At 36.2% G+C, this 27698-nt stretch overlaps 1 protein-coding gene across 7 annotated transcripts in view; it reads right to left on the minus strand.

Annotated features, from left to right (window-relative positions):
- LOC127835267 (dedicator of cytokinesis protein 9-like) overlaps positions 1-27698 on the minus strand; it is a 176169-nt gene that overhangs the window by 63480 nt on the left and 84991 nt on the right. For 4 of the 7 annotated variants that reach the window (XM_052361610.1, XM_052361611.1, XM_052361607.1 and 1 more), the window contains exons 19-27: positions 24886-24973; positions 23411-23584; positions 20391-20456; positions 16407-16522; positions 15770-15839; positions 14219-14422; positions 13412-13558; positions 5990-6073; positions 5161-5269 (exon numbers count right to left, since the gene is read on the minus strand). In XM_052361610.1, coding sequence (XP_052217570.1) covers positions 5161-5269; positions 5990-6073; positions 13412-13558; positions 14219-14422; positions 15770-15839; positions 16407-16522; positions 20391-20456; positions 23411-23584; positions 24886-24973 — 1058 coding nt within the window. Of the gene's footprint in view, positions 1-1091; positions 1107-5160; positions 5270-5989; positions 6074-13411; positions 13559-14218; positions 14423-15769; positions 15840-16406; positions 16523-20390; positions 20457-23410; positions 23585-24885; positions 24974-27698 lie in introns of all 7 variants that reach the window. The other 3 variants (XM_052361606.1, XM_052361608.1, XM_052361609.1) reach the window with 3 other exon arrangements.

Consider the following 27698-nt stretch of genomic DNA (forward strand, 5'->3'; position numbering starts at 1 on the left):
AACACTATGTCCCCCCATATATTTGACCTTTGACCTTGAAGGTTGACCTTGACTTTGACCTTTCACCACTCAAAATGTGCAGCTCCATGAAATACACATGCATTCCAAATATCAAGTTGCTATCTTCAATATTGCAAAAGTTATGGCCACTGTTAAAGTTTGACACAAACAAACCAACAAACCAACAAACAGACAGGGCAAAAACAATAATTATGTTCCCCAGTATAGACTGGGGACATGAAAATTGCAAGCTTATTCATGAAGATGGGACCAAAAAGTGACATCTAGAGTATTAATATGTGTTTTTTTTTTACCTATTGACCTACAGCAGAGATTTGAATGGTACAATTGTTCTTAAAAAGTTTCATCAAAATTGGCTAATAAATGTGGCTAATATAGAATCAACATGTTTTCACTGTAAGGAATTGCTTCTCCGCCCTCACCACCCCCACCCCTGGCAGCCATGTTTTTTAACCAACCAGAACAATTTTTGAACTCTCCTGAGAAGTCATTGAAAAAAGTGTTCTGACTAAGTTTCATTTAGATTGCATTGAAAATGTTTAGATTGCAATAATGAAGATTGAATAATAAATGTGACTTCAAGAGTTTTAACAAGGTTTTACAATTGCCATGTAAGGAAAACTGCAATTCCTCCTGTAATGCATGCAGCAATGTTTTTAACCAACCAGAATCATTTTTCAATCTCGTCCAAGATGTCATTGGGACACTGACCAACTGTTCTGACCAAGAAATGTGGCCTCTAGAATGTTAACAAGGTAATTTAATGATGCACTACAGACAAAAGGCAATCACAAAAGCTCATCATGAGCACAACGTTGTGCTCAAGTAAGCTAAAAATTAAAACAACTATGTCTAATCTCACAAGTGTTTTTTTCATTCCTACCTTACATTAAATACAAATGAATCCCTACTTCATTCAAAATAAGACTAAACAAACCAAAACTTAAAACCAAAAGGATATTTACTTTGTTTAATGTGAAAGTCCACACCAAGCATGACAATATACACAGAAAAATGAACTATAATTCTCGCAGGAATCTAAGTAAGCATGTCGGTGCAACTAACTTTACCTTCTTGCTTGATATCTGCAGAGTGGAATGAAAATGGAAAGTGGTAAGTGGAACATAGGTAAAGTAACATAAATGCAAGAGTGTTTATGGGCTTTTAAAACAAAAGCTTTGTTATGAACATAAATATATAACCCCCCACTGCATTGTAAGCTATGTACAAGGGCATATAACTCAGGCATGTCAGCTGTGTTCCAGGAATGTGTGGATCACTGGGGGAAAAGCGTGGCCGGCAGGTCTTCACCTTATTGTGATGATGATGTCTATTTTGGTTTCAATACAATCGGTTGAAAAATGCGAAAGATGTTTGCTCTGTAAACTTATACAGACCAAGTGACTGACAAACAAACCTACCGACTGACCGTTTTACTCTGATTTCTTTAGATGAACACAATTAAGGCAGATCGGAAGAAAATACAGAAACTTTGAAAGCACAGAATCTCTAAGACTTTTTAGTTTAAACCTATTTATTTTAGCTCGGTTGCATCAAAAGCCAAAGGCTTATTTGAAACAATCTCTAGTCCATTGCCTGAGGCTAGAACCAGTACTTGGTGTCTTATGGGGGAGATCTAAAGAACGCTCCCACAGTAAGGATAGAACCCATGACCTTCCGGTCGCTAGGCAGACACCACATCATCTATGCCACAGTGACCTTAGGCTTCATTTTGTTGTTTTACATGAGGACAGATACATAAATTGAATCTCAATTACATCATTATTGATGGGTAAAATCTTCATACTTTTCACATTTCTGAAAATAATCATGAATGGTATTTGACACGATTTGCTAATGGCTGCAAAAACCCCAGCTCTGTTGTCTATTATGGAGATCTGCAGCATGTTAATAACAGGCTATGAATATTGTTATGTTTAAAAATGTGAAGAAAAGCATGACTGAGGTTTGTGCAAGAAGAAATAAAACTCGGCTCAAATTATACCTAAAACATCCTCCTTAAGCATTTCATTCTCAGAAGCAAAGTTTAAATGGCTATGTGCAAACAGCATAAAACCAGAACAGCCTGCGAGTAACTCGCAATCTGTTCAGGTTTTATGCTGTCTGCTGCTCATCAGTATCTAAAGGTTGGAAATGAAGCCTTAAAAACTTGAATCTAGTAAGAAAGGTCATTCATTAAATTTCAATAACTTTCTAAGTGACCGCACCTACGTCAAAATACGTATCTAAGTGGTAAAGTGTTAATTTAAAAATAAAAGGACTTGATTTGAAAATTTAAGTTTTTATATGAGCCTTGTACTGGGAAAACCAGGTTAAATGCATGTGAGTTAAGAGTCATTAAAGGGACCTTTTCACGTTTTGGTAAATTGACAAAATTGAACAAAAACAAACTAGTTTCAGATCTGCAAATTTTCATACCAGATATGATATAACAGTAATACTGAGCATTTACCATGCTCTAAAATATCCAAAACATGCATCTTTCGACAATTTGAACATGTGATAATTATAAAGTGTTCAAACATGAAACGATTGAATAATATGGAGAATTCTGTTGTTGTCGTTATATTTTTTTGTGACACTACGAGGATTGCTTATATTAAGTATAAAATACATCACTCACTGTATGAGCACAGATGGCCAATTGGTCTAAGCAGTAGACTTTTACTTCAGTTGTCAGTGGTTCAAGCCCAATTGAGGGTTACTTGATTTTTTTTTCTTTAATTATATTCTTTTTTTTAAGTGGAGCTTTTTAGAAACAGTGTAAACATTTATCAATATAAAGCATTTAATGACAAATCTTCAATACTTGCCAAAATCTGTGAAAAGGTCCCTTTAAGTAGGCTGATACTTTCCACATACGCATAAGGCCCATTTTCCCATGAAGACGCTCATATAAATACATGGATTGCAAAATGTTCTTACCTCACTAAACCCCTAAAATATTCTAACAATTAAAAAAAAAAATTATACTCAGTTTTATTTTTCCTATAATTTGGATAATATATCTTAACTAAATATATAATACTATAGAAGTCTAATACAGGAAATATCAACATGCTACACATGAATATAATAAGAGTATAAGATAATTAACCTGTAATAATTTGAGCAATTAAATGGGTATATATACACGTATTTATTACACATAGTCATTCATTTGCTGCATATAGAGACTGTTAGTAAAATTGTACTCGGGGCAATAGCGTAATTAAATGCACAAACAGTTTTGGAATACAGTAGACTCTGCCAATACCGGACTCTTGGAATACCGGAACTCTCCCGATTCCGGACGGTCGGGCCAGTCCCGTATTTTCTCCTTCTATTTCTTTGTTAAAAAATGTTGAATAAACCGAACTCTCTGAAAACCGGAAACCGGACGGGTATCTCCGTAAATTTGGTCATTTTCAACGTAAAATACATTGAGTATACCGGACGTTCTAAATTCTCAAGATGCCCGAGGCGTGAAAATAACAATACTTAGTCAGCACAGCGAGTGCGGTGTCACACATTTTGCTCGCTCAATTATCGATAATCGGATTAAACATACCATTAAGGTGTCAAGTCGTTACCGCGCTATGGGAGTCCGATTAAGTAATGTAAAACAAACTGTGAATGTCTATAATAGACGTGCGGTAACACCAAAAAGTAAAGTGATTGACTCGATCGTTTTATTAATTTATTTATTATCGCCTATGATAAACAATTTAATTAAAAAAATTAATGCATGTCGTTGCGACGATCACTTTCTTGTGATCTTTTCGGGTATTTTAAAAGATCTTATAGCCTTCTTAACATTGCAGGAAATAAGATCGTAAAGGAGAAATGTGCTTTCATGCAGAGAGTGATCTTGGACTTTTTCGTGAAATCGTAAACTTCAAGAATTTGTAGGTTTTGAGATTATGAATATCTAAAAAAAAATTATGACGCTGTTTTTTTGCTTGTGTGTATGTTTTATGAAATGTGGTACATGTATGTATTGAATAATAAATCGTGTATCTACAACAATCTTATATGTGTCGTCACTCGCCTATATGACAAATGCCACGTACGTACATGTATAAAGCACCACGCTCACTTTGGGATTAATAAAACAAGTCGATATGGATTATTTTTTGCTTTTAATCGATTAAAAACACATTTTTTAACAATGCAATTAACATCATCAGTACCTGCGTACAGTTATCACATGGTACATGTAAATGTATATGGTTTGTTTTATTTTCATGTGATTCTGTACACAATGCATACCATGTATATTTCGGCAATATGCATACTCTTGGTAAACCGGAACTCTCTGAAAACCGGACGATCAGGCCGGTCCCGAGACCGTCCGGTTTACAGAGAGTCTACTGTACATGTTTATTTAATATTTGTTCAATTATAGGACAAATTTTCAATGGCACCTATTAATTGAATGCGTCTAAATAAGTAAAATAATCATATTGCCAACATTAAACAAAAGTTATAAAATGACAAACCCATTCTCAATATATTGTGAATAGCTATATTAACAAGAACATTTCTGACACACTTGTATTTTATTTTATTGGACAAATATATGCAAAACAATCATAATTTGTACTTTTATTTGTTTAAATATCAGTCATGATTTTGTATAATAAAGAAAATCATTTAAGCCTGTCACTAATGAGAAAATTCACATACATTGTATTGTGCTTTATTGAGAAGTTTTGGGGCAAAGATTTTAATTAAAAGCATGAAATGTTTTTGATTGCATAAAGAAAAGTGTTTTTGGCAGATTAACAAAGTGAAAAATGCTTGATTTCAAAACCATGCACAATTTAAAATGACTGTAAAAGTGCAAAACTATTTAAAAATAATGACAAAAACCAACCTTCAACATTTGAAACATTGCCCCCAGGCATTTCAAGCACAATTAAAGCTTTGCAGTCAAATTAAAACAGTAAAGTAATGTGCCAGAATGGAACATGACGAATATTTTTTTTTTTTTTTCATTTGATTTCACAGACTGGTCTGGAGCTTTTAAAGCCGCATATAAATAAGACCTATTTTCACATGAACTGAGCATAATAAATTCATATTGCTGCTCATTTTTAGAAACCCCTTGGCAACCACTGTGAATATATTACATACCTTTGTACGTTTTGATGAGACCCTTCCTCATGAGGGGCAGGGACAGAGGGATGTAGTGTTCATGACTGCAGACAATACGCAGGAACTCAAACTTGTACTCATGAAGTACCTAGAAGAAAAAGTAGAATATACATAGAAACAACAGTAACAACAATCTGACAATCTCAATTGAAAAGGATGTTGTGGCGTAGTACATATGGTGTCTGTCTGTCTGTCTACATATGGTGTCTGTCTGTATGTCTACATATGGTGTCTGTCAAGCAAACTGGAGTGTCATGGGTGTGAGCCCAAATGGTGGAGGGTTCTTAAAATCTCCCCCAAAGACAACAAGAACTGGATCTACCCAGGAACTGGACTTAAAAGGATTTCAACAAGCCTTAGGCCCCAAGATGCAATCAAGCTTAAAGAAATAAGTTTAAAGTAAACTAACAATCTGACAATACATATGACTTCAACATTCTTCTTTCCAGGGGTGAACTGAACGTGCACAATATGTGGTGTAGCCAACTAGTGTGTTGTTGCCCAAGAGTGTGGTGTAGCCCAAATAAGTGTGGTGTAGCATAATAGCATTTGAGAGGCAAGAGATACAACAATTTATAATCAGACATTTAAATGATATGCTTTCAATATTTTAATATGCCATGGTAATATGGTCATCTAAACTATGGTTGAAACAGACAGTTTTTGAGAAGCAGTGGATTAGTGTTCGTTGTCTTGATTTCAACCCATACCATTTGAAATATTAAATACTAGTTCCAGAGAATAGGATTAATATTTAAAAAAAATTACATGGACAGGAAATGACAATCAACTGCTAATGAATGTTTACCCGATGTTCAACGGTCGTAAACGTGGCCAGATGTTGTGATATCAATTGGAAGACCACTCCACGGTCCATCAGAGAGAAGCACATCTGAAATAAACACAAAATTGCAGCATTTTGATCTGAAATACACACAAAATTGCAGCAGTTTGATCTGAAATACACACAAAATTGCAGCAGTTTGATCTGAAATACACACACAATTGCAGCAGTTTGATCTGAAATACACACAAAATTGCAGCAGTTTGATCTGAAATACACACAAAATTGCAGCAGTTTGATCTGAAATACAAACAAAATTGAAGCGATTTGATCTGAAATACAGTCCACTCTCGTTATCTCGACATCGGATATCTCGATATTCTCGATATGTCGAAGTAAGTTCAATGTCCCAACTTTTTTCCTTCTATATCTATATAAATAAACATCTCATATCTCGATTTTCGTTATGTCGAATAATTCGATATCTCGATATAAAATTTTGTTCCGAGTCCAGACTTTACATGTATTTACTGTGGTTTATCTTGAAGTGGGAATAACTGTTCCAGTGTGGGAGGCGGAAAACTACAACGGGCGAGGCATGGTATGGTATTGCGCAAGGGGGGGTTAGAGGATTAGGGTTAGGGTTTGTGTTAGTGTTAGGGGTCGGGTTAGGGTTTGGGTTAGCCTAAACCCAACCCTAACCCTAACCCGACCCCTAATCCTAACCCTTACCCTAACCCTTTTTTGGGGTTATCACCCCTGACCATGCCTCGCCCGTTGTAGTTTTCCGCCTCCCTTCCAGTGTTGGCAAAAAGTGAGACAAAATTTCTTTGATACTTCACCGTCCCGCTTCGCCCGGCTGCTCCCGATACTGGGCGGTAGGAAATTGATCCGTTAATTGCATCAATGATCACACACGTGTAATGTCTTTAGACCTTGACACTTGAGTAAGGCCTGTCACTTTAACTGTCACTTTAACATCAATTAACTGCAATTAATACACAGCCTGTATCTACAACTGGGGATGTTGAGTAATAAAGATAATAAAGACAAGACTCAAATGGCTTTTCAATTTTATTTGATCCTGTACCAATAATCGATTGAACTTTGCATTTCAAACTACAAAATGTACATGTACAGTTCAGTATTCCGGAACGTGATTCACGCATGTTCAGATGGAAAACCCTCGTCTTGATTGGATGTCAATTGCATCATAACTTTAAATAGCAACATTACCGGTTGTTTACTCGACATTTTTGAAAAAATATAACCGCATGTGTTCATGCAATTCTGTAATACTTAAAACGTCATTTTAAGCATTTAAATAGCAAAATTAATCGTGCCTCGTAAAAATGCGTATATATCAGGTAGAGAGTATTATGCCACACGGTGACGGCTTTAGTTAGACCACCTAGCAGGTATTTAGATGTTAAAAACAAGGTAAATTTTCATCTCATTTTTTTCTTTGAAAACGCCTAATCAGATATCTCGAACTCTCGTTATCTCGATATTTTTTCTTGTTCCCGCCGACTTTGAGATAACGAGAGTGGACTGTACACACAAAATTGCAGCAGTTTGATCTGAAATACACACAAAATAAATTGCATAAGTTTGATCTGCAAAACATACAAAATTGCAGAAGTATGTACTACACAGATCTGAAAAACACACAAAAGTGCAGCAGTTTGATCTGAAATACACACACAAGTGCAGAAGTATGTACTGCAGAGATCTAAAATACACACACAATAGCAGAAGTATGTACTGCAGAGATCTAAAATACACACACTAGCAGAAGTATGTACTGCAGAGATCTAAAATACACACACAATAGCAGTAGTATGTACTGCACAGATCTGAAAAACACACACAATATCAGAAGTATGTACTGCATAGATCTAAAATACACACACAATAGCAGTAGTATGTACTGCACAGATCTGAAAAACACACACACTAGCAGAAGTATGTACTGCATAGATCTGAAATACACACACACTAGCAGAAGTATGTACTGCACAGATCTGAAATACACACACAATAGCAGAAGTATGAACTGAACAGATCTGAAATACACACACAATAACAAAAGTATGAACTGAACAGATCTGAAATACACACACAATAGCAGAAGTATGAACTGAACAGATCTGAAATACACACACAATAGCAGAAGTATGAACTGAACAGATCTGAAATACACACACAATAACAGAAGTATGTACTGCACAAATCTGAAATACACACACAATAACAGAAGTATGTACTGCACAAATCTGAAATACACACAAAATAGCAGAATGTACTGCAGAGATCTGAAATAACACACAATAGCAGAACAATGTACTGCACAGATCTGAAATACACACACAATAGTAGAAGTATGTACTGCACAGATCTGAAATACACACACAATAGCAGAAGTATGTACTGCATAGATCTGAAATACACACACAATAGCAGAAGTATGTACTGCACAGATCTGAAATACACACACAATAGCAAAAGTATGTACCGCACAGATCTGAAATACACACACAATAGCAAAAGTATGAACTGCACAGATCTGAAATACACACACACTAGCAGAAGTACGTACTGCACAGATCTGAAATACACACACACTAGCAGAAGTATGTACTGCAAAGATCTAAAATACACACACACTAGCAGAAGTATGTCCTGCACAGATCTGAAATACACACACACTAGCAGAAGTATGTACTGCACAGATCTGAAATACACACACACTAGCAGAAGTATGTACTGCACAGATCTGAAATACACACACAATAGCAGAAGTATGAACTGAACAGATCTGAAATACACACACACACTAGCAGAAGTATGTACTGCACAGATCTGAAATACACACACACTAGCAGAAGTATGTACTGCACAGATCTGAAATACACACACACTAGCAGAAGTATGTACTGCACAGATCTGAAATACACACACACTAGCAGAAGTATGTCCTGCACAGATCTGAAATACATACACACTAGCAGAAGTATGTACTGCACAGATCTGAAATACACACACACTAGGAGAAGTATGTCCTGCACAGATCTGAAATACACACACACTAGCAGAAGTATGAACTGCACAGATCTGAAATACACACACAATAGCAGAAGTATGTACTGCACAGATCTGAAATACACACACACTAGCAGAAGTATGTATTGCACAGATCTGAAATACACACACAATAGTAGAAGTATGAACTGCACAAATCTGAAATACACACACAATAGTAGAAGTATGAACTGCACAAATCTGAAATACACACACAATAGCAGAAGTATGTACTGTACAGATCTGAAATACACACACAATAGCAGAAGTATTAACTGAACAGATCTGAAATACACACACAATAGCAGAAGTATGTCCTGCACAGATCTGAAATACACACACACTAGGAGAAGTACGTACTGCACAGATCTGAAATACACACACAATAGCCAAAGTATGTATTGCACAGATCTGAAATTCACACACACTAGGAGAAGTATGTCCTGCACGGATCTGAAATACACACACAATAGCAGAAGTATGTACTGCAAAGATCTGAAATACACACACAATAGCAAAAGTATGTACTGCACAGATCTGAAATACACACACAATAGCAGAAGTATGAACTGCACAGATCTGAAATACACACACACTAGGAGAAGTATGTACTGCACAGATCTGAAATACACACACACTAGGAGAAGTATGTACTGTACAGATCTGAAATACACACACAATAGTAGAAGTATGTACTGCACAGATCTGAAATACACACACACTAGGAGAAGTATGAACTGCACAGATCTGAAATACACGCACACTAGCAGAAGTATGTACTGTACAGATCTGAAATACACACACACTAGCAGAAGTATGTACTGCACAGATCTGAAATACACACACACTAGGAGAAGTATGTACTGCACAGATCTGAAATACACACACACTAGGAGAAGTATGTACTGCACAGATCTGAAATACACACACACTAGCAGAAGTATGTACTGCACTGATCTGAAATACACACACACTAGGAGAAGTATGTACTGCAAAGATCTGAAATACACACACACTAGCAGAAGTATGTACTGCACAGATCTGAAATACATACACAAATGCAGAAGTATAAACTGAATAGATCTGAAATACACACACACTAGCAGAAGTATGTACTGCACAGATCTGAAATACATACACAATAGCAGAAGTATAAACTGAATAGATCTGAAATACACACACACTAGCAGAAGTATGTACTGCACAGATCTGAAATACACACACGCTAGCAGAAGTATGTCCTGCACAGATCTGAAATACACACACACTAGGAGAAGTATGTACTGCACAGATCTGAAATACACACACACTAGCAGAAGTATGTACTGCACAGATCTGAAATACACACACTAGCAGAAGTATGAACTGAACAGATCTGAAATACACACACAATAGCAGAAGTATGTACTGCACAGATCTGAAATACACACACACTAGCAGAAGTATGTACTGCACAGATCTGAAATACACACACTAGCAGAAGTATGAACTGAACAGATCTGAAATACACACACACTAGCAGAAGTATGTACTGCAAAGATCTGAAATACACACACACTAGGAGAAGTATGTCCTGCACAGATCTGAAATACATACAAAATTGCAGAACTATGTACTGCAGAGATCTGAAATACACACACACTAGCAGAAGTATGTACTGCACAGATCTGAAATACACACACAATAGTAGAAGTATGAACTGCACAAATCTGAAATACACAAACACTAGGAGAAGTATGTCCTGCACAGATCTGAAATACACACACACTAGCAGAAGTATGTACTGCAAAGATCTGAAATACACACACAATAGGAGAAGTATGTATTGCACAGATCTGAAATACAAACACAATAGCAGAAGTATGTACTGCACAAATCTGAAATACACACACAATAGCAGAAGTATGAACTGCACAGATCTGAAATACACACACAATAGCAGAAGTATGTACTGCATGAATCTGAAATACACACACACTAGGAGAAGTATGTCCTGCACAGACCTGAAATACACACACACTAGCAGAAGTATGAACTGCACAGATCTGAAATACACACACACTAGCAGAAGTATGTACTGCATAGATCTGAAATACACACACACTAGGAGAAGTATGTCCTGCACAGATCTGAAATACACACACACTAGCAGAAGTGTGTACTGCACAGATCTGAAATACACACACACTAGCAGAAGTATGTCCTGCACAGATCTGAAATACACACACACTAGCAGAAGTATGTACTGCACAGATCTGAAATACACACACACTAGGAGAAGTATGTCCTGCACAGATTTGAAATACACACACACTAGCAGAAGTATGTACTGCACAGATCTGAAATCCACACACAATAGCAGAAGTATGTACTGCACAGATCTGAAATACACACACACTAGCAGAAGTATGTATTGCACAGATCTGAAATACACACACAATAGTAGAAGTATGAACTGCACAAATCTGAAATACACACACACTAGCAGAAGTATGTACTGCACAGATCTGAAATACACACACACTAGCAGAAGTATGTACTGCACAGATCTGAAATACACACACACTAGGAGAAGTATGTCCTGCACAGATCTGAAATACACACACACTAGCAGAAGTATGTACTGCACAGATCTGAAATACACACACACTAGCAGAAGTATGTCCTGCACAGATCTGAAATAACACACAATAGCAGAAGTATGTACTGCACAAATCTGAAATACACACACACTAGGAGAAGTATGTCCTGCACAGATCTGAAATACACACACACTAGCAGAAGTATGAACTGCACAGATCTGAAATACACACACACTAGCAGAAGTGTGTACTGCACAGATCTGAAATACACACACAATAGCAGAAGTATGTACTGCACAAATCTGAAATACACACACACTAGGAGAAGTATGAACTGCACAGATCTGAAATACACACACACCAGCAGAAGTATGAACTGCACAGATCTGAAATACACACACACTAGCAGAAGTATGTACTGCACAGATCTGAAATACACACACACTAGCAGAAGTATGTACTGCACAGATCTGAAATACACACACACTAGCAGAAGTATGTACTGTACAGATCTGAAATACACACACACTAGCAGAAGTATGTACTGCACAGATCTGAAATACACACACAATAGTAGAAGTATGAACTGCACAAATCTGAAATACACACACACTAGCAGAAGTATGTCCTGCACAGATCTGAAATACACACACACTAGCAGAAGTATGTACTGCAAAGATCTAAAATACACACACAATAGCAGAAGTATGTACTGCACAGATCTGAAATACACACACACTAGCAGAAGTATGTACTGCACAGATCTGAAATACACACACACTAGCAGAAGTATGTACTGCACAGATCTGAAATACACACACAATAGTAGAAGTATGAACTGCACAGATCTGAAATACACACACACTAGGAGAAGTATGTACTGCACAGATCTGAAATACACACACAATAGCAGAAGTATGTACTGCACAGATCTGAAATACATACACACTAGGAGAAGTATGTACTGCACAGATCTGAAATACACACACACTAGGAGAAGTATGTCCTGCACAGATCTGAAATACATACAAAATTGCAGAACTATGTACTGCAGAGATCTGAAATACACACACAATAGCAGAAGTATGTACTGCACAGATCAGAACTTCATAAAATTGGAGCACTGTATGCGAAATGTATGCTGTATGGGTTCATATAGTAAAAATTATCATTGGATCTTTAAAAACTAAACAGATTCATAGAACACCTTTGTCCAGTATCTTGATGATGCAGTATCAGAAAAGATGACAATAAACACAGAAAACTTTTTTAAGGCGAATTTTATTGTTAAATTATCGGAAACTGGTAACGCTAGGATAGTTTAAAAACAGCACATACAAATCATGGTAACAGTAACGGTAACAGTAACATGGTAAAATCAGCCGATTGGATCCAGCATTTTAATTGTCAGTCCAGAAGCTACCATTTTTCTGTCAATTAAAACAAGAGCTGTGTTTGTAAGAAACACAATGCCCCCTATTGCCCCGCTTTGACCTTTGACCTTGAAGAATGACCTTGACCTTTCACCACTCAAAATGTGCAGCTCCATGAGATACACATGCATGCCAAATATCAAGTTGCTATCTTCAATATTGCAAAAGTTATCGCAAAACTTTAACCAAGGTTAAAGTTTTGGGACAGAATGACAGACAGACAGGCCAAAAACAATATACCCCAATCATTTGATCTGGGGGCATAAAAATGTTCTATTAAGAAAGATCCCTTTCTCAACAATTGAAAATCTTGTTGGTGTTGAAGTCCATATATTATATTGAACACCTACCTTTACAAAGTATGCGAGGCTGAAGTTAGCGTTCCTGGTCTCCTTGGGTGCCTCCTTGAACTTGCTGGTGATGTAGGGGGTGATGGTTTGTATCAGAGTTTGCAGCTTGAACTGGAAGTCACTCGAGAAACGCTCATTGCGCGCCATCTGTGGTAAAAATTAACTATTAGAAACACACATTTCACGCCATCTGTGGTAAACAGTTCATGGGTAAAAACACTAAAGAAACACTCATTGCGCGCCATTCGTGGTAAGCAGTTTATGGTTAGATACACTTAAGAGACGCTCATTGCGCGCCATTGGTGGTAAATCATTCATGGTTAAAAACACTCAAGAAATGCTCATTGCGCGCCATCTGTGGTAAACAGTTCACGGTAAAAAAACAACAACACCTCATTGCGCGCCATCTATGGTAAAAAGTTCACGGTTAAAAACACTAAAGAAACGCTCATTGCGCGCCATCTGTGGTAAAAAGTTCACTGCTAGAAACACTCGAGAAACACTTATTATGCGCCATCTTCGTGTTAATGGGAACAGGGATAGAAACACTGGTCATATTTACTTGTCATGTAAAAAATATGTTGACATAATCACTTCTGAAAATTGTTAATATATTTTCACATAAATTTACCATATTGTTTTTGCAATTGTCACTAGAGAAACACTCATTACATGCTATGAGTCTGCTCAATTGAGCTAAAACAATGTCGTCCTAACAATGCAGAAAAACTTGATATGGAAAGACCACCTGCAACAGCTCAGTGTGATCATTTCCAGCCTTATTCTAATAAAACACTGTAATCTAACCTTATAACGGTCTCCGTTCAGCAAGAACTGAGTCATGCTCTTGACGAGAACCTCAAAGAAGAACCAGGAATTGTTGAAGAACTTGATGACAACCACATGGTCGGCGTTGACAGGCCGCAGTATGGCGGTGAGACCCTTGGCCAGCTCCTCGTGCACTGTGTTCTGTGAGCTGCCCTTGGATCCAAATTCAGCCTTGAAGATGTACTAGAGGAGAAAAGTAAGTATGCAAAATTAAAATCAGCCTAGCTCTGGGAAAACAGGAGCAGGCTAATCAGGGACGACACTTTCTGTTTTTGTGGTATTTTTTTTCATTTAAAGGCAGTCTCTTCCCTTTCTTCCTAACCCTATCCCCTATATAGTCTCTTCTTCATGAAAATTTAGTTTAGGAGGAAAGTTTTCTTGTCTCTAATTAGCCTGTGCAGACTGCACAGGCTAATCTGCAAAGAAACTTTTTGCAAATGCATAAAGCCCCCCTATTATGAGAACTGCTCTTCCATCCACACTCCATCTTGAAGATGTACTGATGGAGCTTAAAAGAGAAAATGGTGGGCATAATAGAGACGAGCCTCTCTCTTGGAAAACAGGGCTTTATGCATGTGCATAAAATGTCTTCCCAGATTAGCCTGTGTAGTCTGCACACTCTATTCAGGTATGTCACTTTCCGCCATAACTGAATTTTTCGCTAAGAAGAGACTTTCTTTAAACAAAAAATAAAATATAACCAAACATAAGCAGACTGCACAGGCTAATCTGGGATGACACTGTTCACACAAGCCTTAAGGCTCATTTTCCCAAAGGCAGACTCAGATTTAAGGTAAGAAAACATGGACCCAAAGCCTTGGTCCATAATTCACATTAAAATGTATTTAAGCTGATTGAGCGACAGATTACCATTGTTTACTTAGGTTGCTCCATATAATATAAAATAAAGATTTAAAGAAGAACATAACACAACTTTTATTTAGTTTGTACAGCAATTTGTTTTTACAGGCTATAATTTGATCACTTTTCACAGTAAGACAAGGGCTGTTTGTAAAACATTCATGCCCCCCATATGTGCTGTCAGTTGTAGTGGAAGCAATTATGTGAATACGTTTTTTGTCACTGCGACCTTGACGTTTGACCTAGTGACCTGAAAATCAATAGGGGTCATCTGCCAGTCATAATCAATGTACCCATGAAGTTTCATGATCCGAGGCGTAAGCATTCTTGACTTATCATCCAAAAACCATTTTACTGTTTCCAGTCACTGTGACCTTGACCTTTGACCTAGTGACCTGAAAATCAATAGGGGTCATCTGTCAGTCATGATCAATGTATCTTCGAAGGGGGGGGGGGGGGGGGCGGGGGCATAATAATAATAACACTGTGTTGATAGGCAGTGTACATTATTGAAATGTGTTGTTGCTCTTTTTTTTTTTGGGGGGGGGGGGGGTTTGTTGGTTGTGGGAGAGGGTTAATTAATTAAATTCTTTATATTGTCATTATGACAACTTTATATTATTAGTTTTAACTAGTAACATTGTAGAACAAACACAGATTTGAGGATACCTTGACATATTTTTCGAGTAGTTCAGTCTTGTCAGCCTCCTGTACCTCAGACACAATGTGGATGATCACCCTGAAAACAAGCCACCAGTAAAACTTCTTATACAGCGATACACTTTATTTATTTTCATTGGACGCTAATATATTTTTAGAGATCTAAATTAAATAGGACATATATAAGAACTTTTTAATAGTGCTAGTCAATAGGCAATTTTTTCAAGTGCAAACCAATTCTTAAAGACAGCATATTGCTAGTGCATTGCTAATATTCAATTTTTAAGACAAGAGGGCCTTGGGCCCCAAGTCGCTTACCTGGGACTGGAAAAAACTCAACAATATTCAAGAAAGTGGAGTTCAGAAGAATAAAAGTACGAAACATACAAGTTAAATTTCTACCCCCATTATTATGACTTTTGATAGTTGGAAATATTTCCAACACAAACTGTACACATACATATTTAAACCTTATATTAATTTATGGGGGACAACTCTACTGGAACGACTCAGTTAGCCAGTAGCTGGTTGTCTCTCCTGTCAGGTGGGGCTGTGGAGTGTAATATATTTAGGTATGGACAAGTTATCTGATATACAGATAACAACTCATTTTCTAGACATAATAAGTCCAACGCTGCTACTGTACCTCACTGCGTTCATTGCAATGCCCTCGTTCTGTGTGTTGGCAATGAGCTTGAAGAGGATGTTGAGGATTGTGGGTAGGAACTGAATGTACGTGCTCACGTCCACAGCATGAAGGGACTGAAACAACATCAACACAGACACACCTTCATGGGTCACATGATAAAATTGAAACAATAAACAAAATCGTTATGAAGAGCAGCAGCTCAGATATTCAGAAACTTAAAACATAAAGTTCTACCACATGGATATCAGTCATTAAATTGGTATAGCTGGTTCCTGCTTTACTTCTGTAAATGAGTTAACTGGGATCAAGATTTCCATGTTTAAGATAAAAGACATATATTTGTGGCTCATATATTTTTAAAAGGGAATATATAAGATCTGATAAATAAAAGTACAACACAGTTTCATAATGATGAACACCCATCGTTCCTAATTCACTGGTAAAACAATTGTGCATTAATGCTGTGTAAGATGGGTAAACAATTGATGTGCATATATAGCATGCACTTGCATGGTCAAAAACATGCACACTTGCTGAAACAAATATTCATGAAAATAATCATTAAAAAAAACAAAAACATCCACTATGAAAAACATAACTAATGCTCTGTACATGCCTATAGCTTTGAAAACGTTGAATCTGACACCAACACAAATCTTATGCATTGATGAAAAGAATAAAATCCAACATACACTTATAGATATTGTCATTAAACTTTCTAAATTGACAAAAACACAAAAAATAAATAGTTTACATACTTTTTGCTAACATATATCAAGAGTGTAGGTTGACCTTGGTCAAGTTAAATGCACGTATTAACCAGTACGCCATAATATTGCTGCATCTGAGTCTAAAATGTTTTTTCTAGCATCTAAAATCTGCCTCAGACAAAACACCGCCTTAGGAACATTCTGATGACAAGCATGCAATAAGAACTCTGTGGTAAATGTAACCTCTACGGATATTACCGACCTTCTTCATACTGATGTCATTATGAGATCGCAAATGGTTTCAAACACCAAACAGTATAAGCGGGCACAACTACCAACAATTTTTGGTACTAAGAAAAACACAGGTTTTGGTAAATAAAAGTATGATTTACCCTTCACCACTTAGATACAAATTTTCACGCATTTGTAGTCATTTTCAAAGTTATCTTTTACTTAAGACCTTTCTTACTAGATTCAAGTGTCTTCAAACCTAAGATACTGATGAGCAGCAAACAGCATAAAACCTGAACAGACTGAAAATTACTTGCAGGCTGTTCTGGTTTTATGCTGTTTGCTCATAGCCATTTTCACTTTGCTTCTAAGGAATAAAGGGTTAAAATGTTGTCCAAAATAAGTTGGATGACTGGATTCAAGACACAAAGAAAGTTATACGTTCGGAGTCTTAATAAGATTGCCATGTGATGACTAGTTATTACTGCATGTGATCCAAACATTCAGGTATTTATAATGTTCATATAATACATAGAGGATAGTTGGATTCGGTGGATTATCGATTTTAATTCACGAGTGATCATAGAAAATAATATTTTCACAAGTGGCACAGCCGCGAGTGAAAATATATATTTTCTATGATCACGAGTGAATTAAAAAAGATATTCCACTGAATCTAACATTTTATTTTTTTATTTTATGCTTTTTTTCACAGTTTATATACATAATGTTAAAGAGTTTAACTAAAAAAATTCGCTGGGATAATGATGTCATTTCGTTAAAAAAAATACGTCATTTCACAGTAAACAGTGAAAATTATCGATAATTTTCACTGTTTCAAACAGTGAAATTATCAGTTTTTATTAGCTGATATATCTCTATAAACCACCAGAAAGCATAAAATAAAAGCATTCAATCAGCAAACCATTATAGGCAACATATGCTGCTCTAATGAACCTACAGTTTTCTGCTAGTGAGTACAGCTCAAGTCAAAGTGCTCTGCAAACGGTTAAGATGAAGTTATACCATCAGTTATAATTCTTGCGTGTCTAGATAATGTCAAGCCCAAATATATCTCATACACAAGAGTATGAGAGAACTAGAAATTATTACCTGGGATTTGTGATTGTTAGCATAATTTGAGAGTTCAATACATCATACAGATGATGTTAGTACACAAGTAGCATTTATAGTTCATGTGATTTACAAAAATTATTAAAGTTTGTCAACCAGTTCGGATAATCAGCAGTTCTGATTAATTTGTATTTAATTTTCCATAATGCCCCAATAAAAACAAAATAAAAAGTGTCTAAGGTATACATTAGGCAGAGGAATAAATTAACAAAGTTAAGCAAGAAAGCTTTTGTATTATGCTTACAGGGTATAAATGTGGCAAAAAGTTAACCGGAACTGATTGAATTAGTTATGTTTTGAAATGTGCATATGGATATAGAAGGCTTTATTATTTTCAAATAAACTTTTTGCTGATTGAAAACAAATACCATGACAATGTTTTGAAATACTTATTCTCTAAGTTGAATGATTTTTAATAATTTTCAGAAAGGTGAACTTTAATTGGCTATTTTTGACAAAAAAATGCATATGCCGTCTGGCATAACCTGTTATTTTTACATCTTCTCACATCGACACAAAATCCCGAGATAAATTATTTTGGTCAAAAGAATTAACGTTTCTTGCCGGGTTATTCTAAACTGGTTGACTGACTGTAAATTACATTATATGTATATTATATATGACTGTGATTGATGCAACTATACTAGTCGAAGTAACTACACTGCAACTCCATTGTATTGTGGTTTGCTGGGTCCAAAGATCGAGATATATCTGGTGCGAAATATAACTTGTCAGGTCATTCATGCATGTATTTGTATGGATAAGAATAGTTTGGCAATTTCAAAATTCGCTATTTACCTACCTTATTGCCTTATGTGCTATATCCATGTGTTGTACATAATTATTATTATGAATAACATAAAAACATTATTCAATATGAGTACTTAAAAATGCATATAATAAAATTTGTTATCCTAAAAGGATTGCCAATTTTTAATCGTTCACCAAAGATGACAAAATCAAGCATCAAATTAACACTCCTTGTGTATTTCCTGTAAATTATTTGTACTGATTAAAATCATGCAAAAATTAGACCTCATGTACAAGGTCTCATAATTATTCTTTGTGTAAAGCATGGGCTTTAATATTTTAATTCTGAATAAAAACTTCTTTGCGCATGGGAGACAACTCACTCTATGGTCTTTAATTTTGGATAAAAAAATGGTTGTGCAAAAAACTTTGCAAACTTTCCCTGTATATTAAAAACATGTTGTTTACCCTGTATCTAAAGAGCCAGGTTGTTGAGTCAGTATTGATCTGTGACATTTGCAGTTATTGTTTACTTCTTCGTATGAGGACTGAGTGTATTTGGCAGCCTGAGCGCCAATTGGCTGATACAAGTACCAAGAAGATAAACATTGACAGCTGGAATCATGTCACTTCAAAGCAAATTCACGCGACTCGCGAAATTACCTTTGATGTTGGGCAAGTGGGTTTTTTGTTTGTCGCAGTACACATGCATGAATGTGATGCACAATGAAGGCAGACAATGTGGACCAAACTGGGTTTATGAATGTCGGATTACACAGAAAATTTATGTGGGTGAAAACAATGATGTCCATGGCCGACTCGAGTATTTTGGAAATTGTGATATAAAGGACGCCGATATAACGGAGTAACTGTTGCAGTGTATAGTTCATGTGATTTGCAGATACTAACATGTGATATGTTTTTGTGGTTGATGTTACTATACTATTAATGGTAACTAAAGCTTATGTAATTTGCAGAACTTGACATACTATAACTGATTGTGATCCAAAGACAACATGCTTTCCTAATCATAATTAAAGAGCCTATACCGTTACTAGCACCTGTGTAAATAAGTCTTGGGTAAATATAGCGTGTAAATGATACTAGCATACAAAGGGGATACAACTCTAGCCAATGCGCGCCATTTCTGTTATACCTTGACTGCGTTCTCCAGGTATGGCATCTCTACAGACCCAGGCATGCTCGACAATTTCTCAAAAACCTGTCACAACAGGGAGATACAGAAGTGCCACTCAGAGGAAATACTGTAAAATCTGCTTGAAATTTTGTGGTCAACCATTAACCTCTTACATACGTATTTTTACGTATTTGTAGTCCCCTAGAAAGTTAAATTAAATTAAAGGCCTTTCTTACTAGATTCGAGTTTTAAAGGCATGCTTTATAACCCTCGGATACTGAAGAGCAAAAAACAGCATAAAACCTGAACAGATTGCCGGTTACTCACAGGCTGTTCTGGTTTTATGCTGTTTGCACAAAACCATTTTCACTTTGCTTCTGATTGGGAAAAGGTTAAAAAACAATTGTGGATTGCTAATTTTTGAAAAAAAAAGAAGGAATTCTTGTTAGTCATTTTGCAATTTGTTTATGTTAAATTCTTGAATTGGTCGATCCACAATATGAAGAGAAAATTAACGTCTAACAAATAATAATGTTTTAACTGTAAATGAACTTTACAAAATACACTCAAGGTTATTTATACCGAGCTATAAATTTTAGTGAAAATAATTTAATTTTGTCGTCCCTTATACAAAAACATACATGTCAAAAATAGATAAACGATCTTCATCAAAGTAATGTTGCATTTATTAATCTGAAATTCTTAAGAACAAAATCTGTTCCTACAACCAATAGGTTAACTTAATCTTTTTAAAACTCAGAAACATGCAATTAAGTGTGGTAGCAATATTTACAGAGAGAAACAAATATTGATAGCTAAAGTTGATTAACAACATGTTTTTCTTAAAGCACACATAAAACACAACACTTGGAATGTCATTCACAACAAAAGATATCTCATATAAGACAAAGAATCCTCATAACAAAAGATGTGTTTGTCAGAAACACAATGCCCCCTATTACGCCGCTTTGAAGCCATAAATTTGACCTTTGACCTTAAAAGATGACCTTGACCTTTCACCACTCAAAATGTGCAGCTCCATGAGATACACATGCATGCCAAATATAAAATTGCTATCTTCAATATTGCAAAAGTTATGACCAAGGTTCAAGTTTTGACGCCGCTTTGAAGCCATATATTTGACCTTTTACCTTGAAGGATGACCTTGTCCTTTCACCACTCAAAATGTGCAGCTCCATGAGATACACATGCATGCCAAATATCAAGTTGCTATCTTCAATATTGCAAAAGTTATGACCAAGGTTAAAGTTTTGACGCCGCTTTGAAGCCATATATTTGACCTTTTACCTTGAAGGATGACCTTGACCTTTCACCACTCAAAATGTGCAGCTCCATGAGATACACATGCATGCCAAATATCAAGTTGCTATCTTCAATATTGCAAAAGTTATGACCAAGGTTAAAGTTTTGAAGCCGCTTTGAAGCCATATATTTGACCTTTGACCTTGAAGGATGACCTTGACCTTTCACCACTCAAAATGTGCAGCTCCATGAGATACACATGCATGCCAAATATCAAGTTGCTATCTTCAATATTGCAACAGTTATGACCAAGGTTAAAGTTTTGACGCCGCTTTGAAGCCATATATTTGACCTTTGACCTTGAAGGATGACCTTGACCTTTCACCACTCAAAATGTACTTCCATTAGATACACATGCATGCCAAATATCAAGTTGCTATCTTCAATATTGCAAAAGTTATTGCAAAACTTTAACCTTGATTTTAACAAAGGTTAAAGGTTTGGGACAGACAGACAGACAGACAGACAGACAGACAGAATGACAGACAGGCCAAAAACAATATACCCCCGATCATTCGATCCGGGGGCATAAACAGACAGACAGAATGACAGACAGACAGACAGGCCAAAAACAAGATACCCCCGATCGAATACGATCATTCGATCTGGAGGCATAAAAATACACGAATTCAAGCAACGTTTAAGTATTAAGTTATAAGCGAAACAGGTAAGTGTCAAGCTTCCTTAAGTCATAACAAAACAGAATTTATTTGATGCTTTCCGGTGGCTTATAGAGAAATATTAGTGAAATAAAAGTTATAAAACTGATATTTCACTGTTTCAAACAGTGAAAAATAACAGTAAAGAATCTGATATTTTTTACTGTTTTACTGTGAAATGATGTTATTTTTTTCTACGAAATGACGTCATTATTCCAGCCAATTTCCAGTTAAAAGCTTTTAAAATATAAATAAACCGTGAAAACAGCATCAAATAAAACAAAAATTTGTTGGATTTGATGGAAAATCGATTTTAATTCACTTGTGATCATAGAGAAATATATTTTCGCTAGTGGCTGCGCCACTCGAAAAAATATTATTTATTAAGATCAATCGTGAAATAAAATCGGTATTCCATGGAATCCAACAAATATCATCTATTTACTCAGAAAACTACTGTAAAATCATTTATATTAGTAAGCATAAAATGTTGTGTTTTTTTCTAAAAATGAAACAATCTTTTTTTCGATTTCTGATTTTGAACACAAAATATGAGAAATTTGAGTAGGTCAATTTTTTTATGTATTTGTGAATAATTAATAAATTGGTAAATCCAAGAATTCACTTAAAACTAATGTCACACAAATAATAATGATTTTACAGAAGGTCGAGATCACAAAAATTTACTTGGAAATTTGTGTCATGCTTCCTTAACCCATTTATGCCTAGCGTCTAGAAAAAAGGCCTTTGCAAACAGCGTAGACCCAGATGAGACGCCGCATGATGCGGCGTCTCATCAGGGTCTGCGCTGTTTGCTTGAAGGAATTTCTGTAAGAAATATTCTAAATATAGAGATAAATATACTAGACATCCCTAATTTTTTTAATAAATTGATCCAATTAAGAAGGACGGGAGAGTCCACTAGGCATAAATGGGTTAAATAAACACACAACCAAAACTGTGTCAAGTAACCCTAAGAATTCGCTATTTACTAACAAAACTTTGTTGATCTGCCGTGAGTAACCAAACTCCACATTTATGAAGTGTCAAGCTTACCTTGAGTTTATTAAGATCATCAGGCCCTGTGGAAGCCGAGGCCATCATCTTCTGGCAATGGAAGAAGAACGTATGTAGATGCTGATCCTTGGTGTATATAGTGGAGTTTAGCTGCAACCGAACTTTGAACAAAGGCTTGGCACTATCCACCCACTTTACCTCTGAGGAAGCCGACTGTAACACATTGGACAAATGGCAAACTAATTAACTCTTTGAATGCTGGGAAATTTGTCTTCTGCTAAAATGTCGTCTGCTGAATTTCTAAAATTAGCATTTTCTTCCATTTTTTTTCAAAGAATACTATCAGAACAGCAAACAGTTTGAATCCTGATGAGACGCCACGTTCTGTGGCGTCTCATCAGGATCCAAACTGTTTGCAAAGGCCTTCAAAATTCGGTTCACGCACTGAAAGGGTTAACCCTTTACCACTTTGATACATATTTTCAGGCATGTGTGGTCCTTAGGAAGTTAAATTTAATAAAAGACCTTTCTTACAAGATTTAAGTTTTAAAGGCGTCATTTCCAACTCTTAGATACTGATGAACAGCAAACTGCATAAAACCTGAACAGACTGCAAGTTACTCGCAGGCTGTTCTGATTTTATGCTGTTTGCAAAAGCCATTTTCACTTTACTTCTTATGGGGGAAAGGGTTAATCCATGTGATAAATTACAAGTTTATTATAGCAGAGAGGTATTAACATTAGCAAATATACCATGCAATAAATGATCCATATTCTGGAAAAACAGGGCTTAATGCATGATCATTAACCCTTTCAGTGCTGGAACCGAATTTTGAAGGACTTTGCAAACAGTTTGGATCCAGATGAGACGCCACAGAACGTGGCGTCTCATCAGGATCCAAACTGTTTGCAATTCTGATAGTATTCTTTGAAAAAAATCGAAGACAATGATTATTTTAGAAATTCAGCAGACAACATTTTGGCATACAACAAATTTCCGAGCATGCAAAGGGTTAAGACTGATGCAGTCAGCTGATTTTCACTAAACAGAGATGTGATTTAAATAAAAAATAAAAGCAGAAAGTGTCTTCCCTGATTGGCCTGTGCTAACTGCAAAGGCTTTCTGGGAAGACACTCAACACGCATGCATTAAGCCCTGTTTTCCCTTAAAAAGGCTCATACAATATGTACAAGACTGGTATAATTATCAAACAACAGTGGTGATTAGTTAACAGACAACAGTGGCGATTTGTTAACAGACATAATGTTAACCCAAAACACTAGTTTTTGTCATCCAAACTTAATTCTGAAATGCTAAAAACACTTGTTTTTAAGTAACTCCTTTAAATAAACAACATTATATTATAACTACAATATTCAGCAAGAAGAGCGTTGTATATTGGCATATGGAAATGCTTGAAATGTGTATAACGTCCACTTATGGCGAAATGTGTGAAATTTCCACTAACAGCAAAATGTGTGAAGTGTGTTAAATGTGTGAAATGTTCCCTTACAGCGCGACTAGGTGTGGATCCGTCGTGAGACAGATATCTGTGAGGTAAGTTTGTCGCAACTGGAATGGTCTTCTCTCCAACTTCAACTCTGAAAAACGAGACAGTACAAACAATAATCCATGTGAACAGTGCCCTGGGAAAATGAATCCATGTGAACAGTGCCCTGGGAAAATGGGACTTTAACACTTTCAGTGCGGGAACCGAATTTTAAAGGCCTTTGCAAACAGTTTGGATCCAGATGAGACGCCACAGAACGTGGCGTCTCATCAGGATCCAAACTGTTTGCTATTCTGATAGCATTCTTTGAAAAAAATCGAAGAAAATGCTAATTTTAGAAATTCAGCAGACAACATTTTAGCAGAAGACAAATTTCCCATCATTCAAAGGGTTAACACTTTCCACCTAAACAGGATTTTCACCAAGAAGAAACTTTCTTTAAACAAAAAATACAATAAACGTGGACAGTGTTGTCCCTTATAAGCCTGTGGTTACTGCTCAGGGTATTCCCTTTTTTCCAAGTCACGGCTCACTACTGTGTCTAAAAAAAAGAATACTCTCAATTTTTTTGGTGTGAAAAACATTACAAACTTAAAGACTGCTAATCGATTTGAACATATGCAAATGCCTTCAGGTTTAACACTTCCCAAAACCCCAATGAACCATGACAACAGTCTCAAATTCCCTTTTTTTTGTCGCAAATAAAAATGTCAACCTAAAATACTTTTTCCACTTTAAATCCATTTTTCTTGTGTCAAACCTCTTTTGGTTGATACCATATAAAATACTCCATGTAACAGCAATATTTCTTTTTTAACTAGGACCTTATAACAAGCCTAACACTGCAACACTTTCAATACCCCTTTCAAAGGGTTACAGTCAATAGTCTGATATTGTTACAATATATTTTGCCTACTTTAACATTAGGCCTTCGACCCCCCTTCACTTACTTTTTATTAGTCTGTAAACAAATGGCCCAGTATGCAACTAAAACCCATTGGCTTCTATCCCTCATGAATACCTGTTTACACCTGGGTGGAGTTGAGCTCATTTGCAATCAATTAAGCCTTGTTCTGAGAAAACTGGGCTTAATGCATGTGCGTTAAGTGTCATCCCAGATTAGCCTGTGCAGTCCGCACGGGCTAATCGGGGACGACAAATTCCCCTACTTGATTTTCGGCAAGGAGGGACTTCCTTGAAACTAAAAATACCATAAAAGCAGAGTGTCTTGCCAGATTAAGGTTGCCTCTAAATGCTCAGTGGTATTTTGTTGACCATTTTGGGAATGGGGTTGCGGCCCATTTGATTGGGTAATTGGTGTATTTTATTTTTTGCAAACAAAGACTTTAAAATTGAGAACACGTGTTATATTTCATATATATATATATATACTCGTTCACAGCTATAAAAAAAAAAATAAAATAATATATATATGTAAATGTATATATATATATGTATATATATATATATATATATATATATATATATATATATATATATATATATAATCACACATTTGTTTCTCCCTATATATAAATAATCGACTGTGAACGAGTATCTAGTAATAGATCACGGAAAATGGAAATAACGTTGTTGTGAAATATAATTATCTCTCTTGAAACACAAAAAATACTCATAATTTCACTGTATCTTCTAGATTTAACGTATTTCTGCGGTGTCTCTAACATAGTGTTAGGGTATTTATGAATCCTGATCGGATTGTGCCCAAAAAAACCTATGGTTTCATGTTTGTAAATAAATGTTCATGTAACTGTCCGTTCTGTGTATGTAAATTCTTCCAACGTTGGAGATGTGTTGCGGTGTAAGGGTGAGGTATATAACTGTGAATGAACCATTCATTTTTGGGGATGGGGATTTCATAGAATGTCTGCTTCATTCTGCATCGTTGCTAGGCGCACACGCTGAAGTCTCCAATTGGAATATGTATGTCTGTTTGTTTGTCTGTGTATCTGGTTGTTCACACATAGGTATGTTTCTCCCTGTTTGTAATGGAAATTTAGTTGAGAGTTATTAATTAAAAACAAGAGCACCGCCTTGCGGGTGCAGACCGCTCATCTATTTTCTTTTTAAAGGTGAAGGGACTCTCATTTTCAATCACAAAGGAGGGAGGAGTGGAGTGAAGAGGGGTGTATAGTGTGGGGTTGTGGACATTTATTACATTATCTTCCAAAAAAGCGAAAAAAAAACAACAAAAAAAAAAAACGGGAGGGGGTGGGGGGGGGGGGGGGGGGGGGGGGGGGTTTTGGGTGCGATGGATGGACGGTATTTCAAACATAACTGTTTTTAAAAAAAATGGGGGGGGGGGTTATAGTGTGAGGGGTGTGGTGATAATTTGTGACATGATCTTAAAAAAAAAAAAAAAAAAAAAAAAAAAACAAAAAATTGGGGTGTGGGGGGTGGGGTGGGGGGGTGGGGGGGGTATAGTGTGAGGGTGTGGTGGTCATTTGTGAGATGATCTTAAAAATTAAAATAAAAAAAAATTAGGGGGGGGGGGAGGGGGGAGGGGGGGGAGGGCACGGGGGATGGTTTGGGTGAAGTCTATTGTGGTATGTCAGGTAAGAGTAGTTTCATCAAAGTATCAATCAAATCTAATCATAAATAAAGAAGTTATGGCAATTTTAGCAAAATTTAATAATTTGACCTTGAGAGTCAAGGTCATTCAAAGGTCAAAGTAAAATTCAAGTTGCCAGGTACAGTAACCTCATGATAGCATGTAAGTATTTGAAGTTTGAAAGCAATAGCCTTGATACTTCGAGTGGATCGAAACACAAAATTTAACCATATATTAAAAGTTA

Source organism: Dreissena polymorpha, chromosome 6, assembly GCF_020536995.1.
Source record: "Dreissena polymorpha isolate Duluth1 chromosome 6, UMN_Dpol_1.0, whole genome shotgun sequence".
Taxonomy (NCBI): Eukaryota; Metazoa; Mollusca; class Bivalvia; order Myida; family Dreissenidae; genus Dreissena; species Dreissena polymorpha.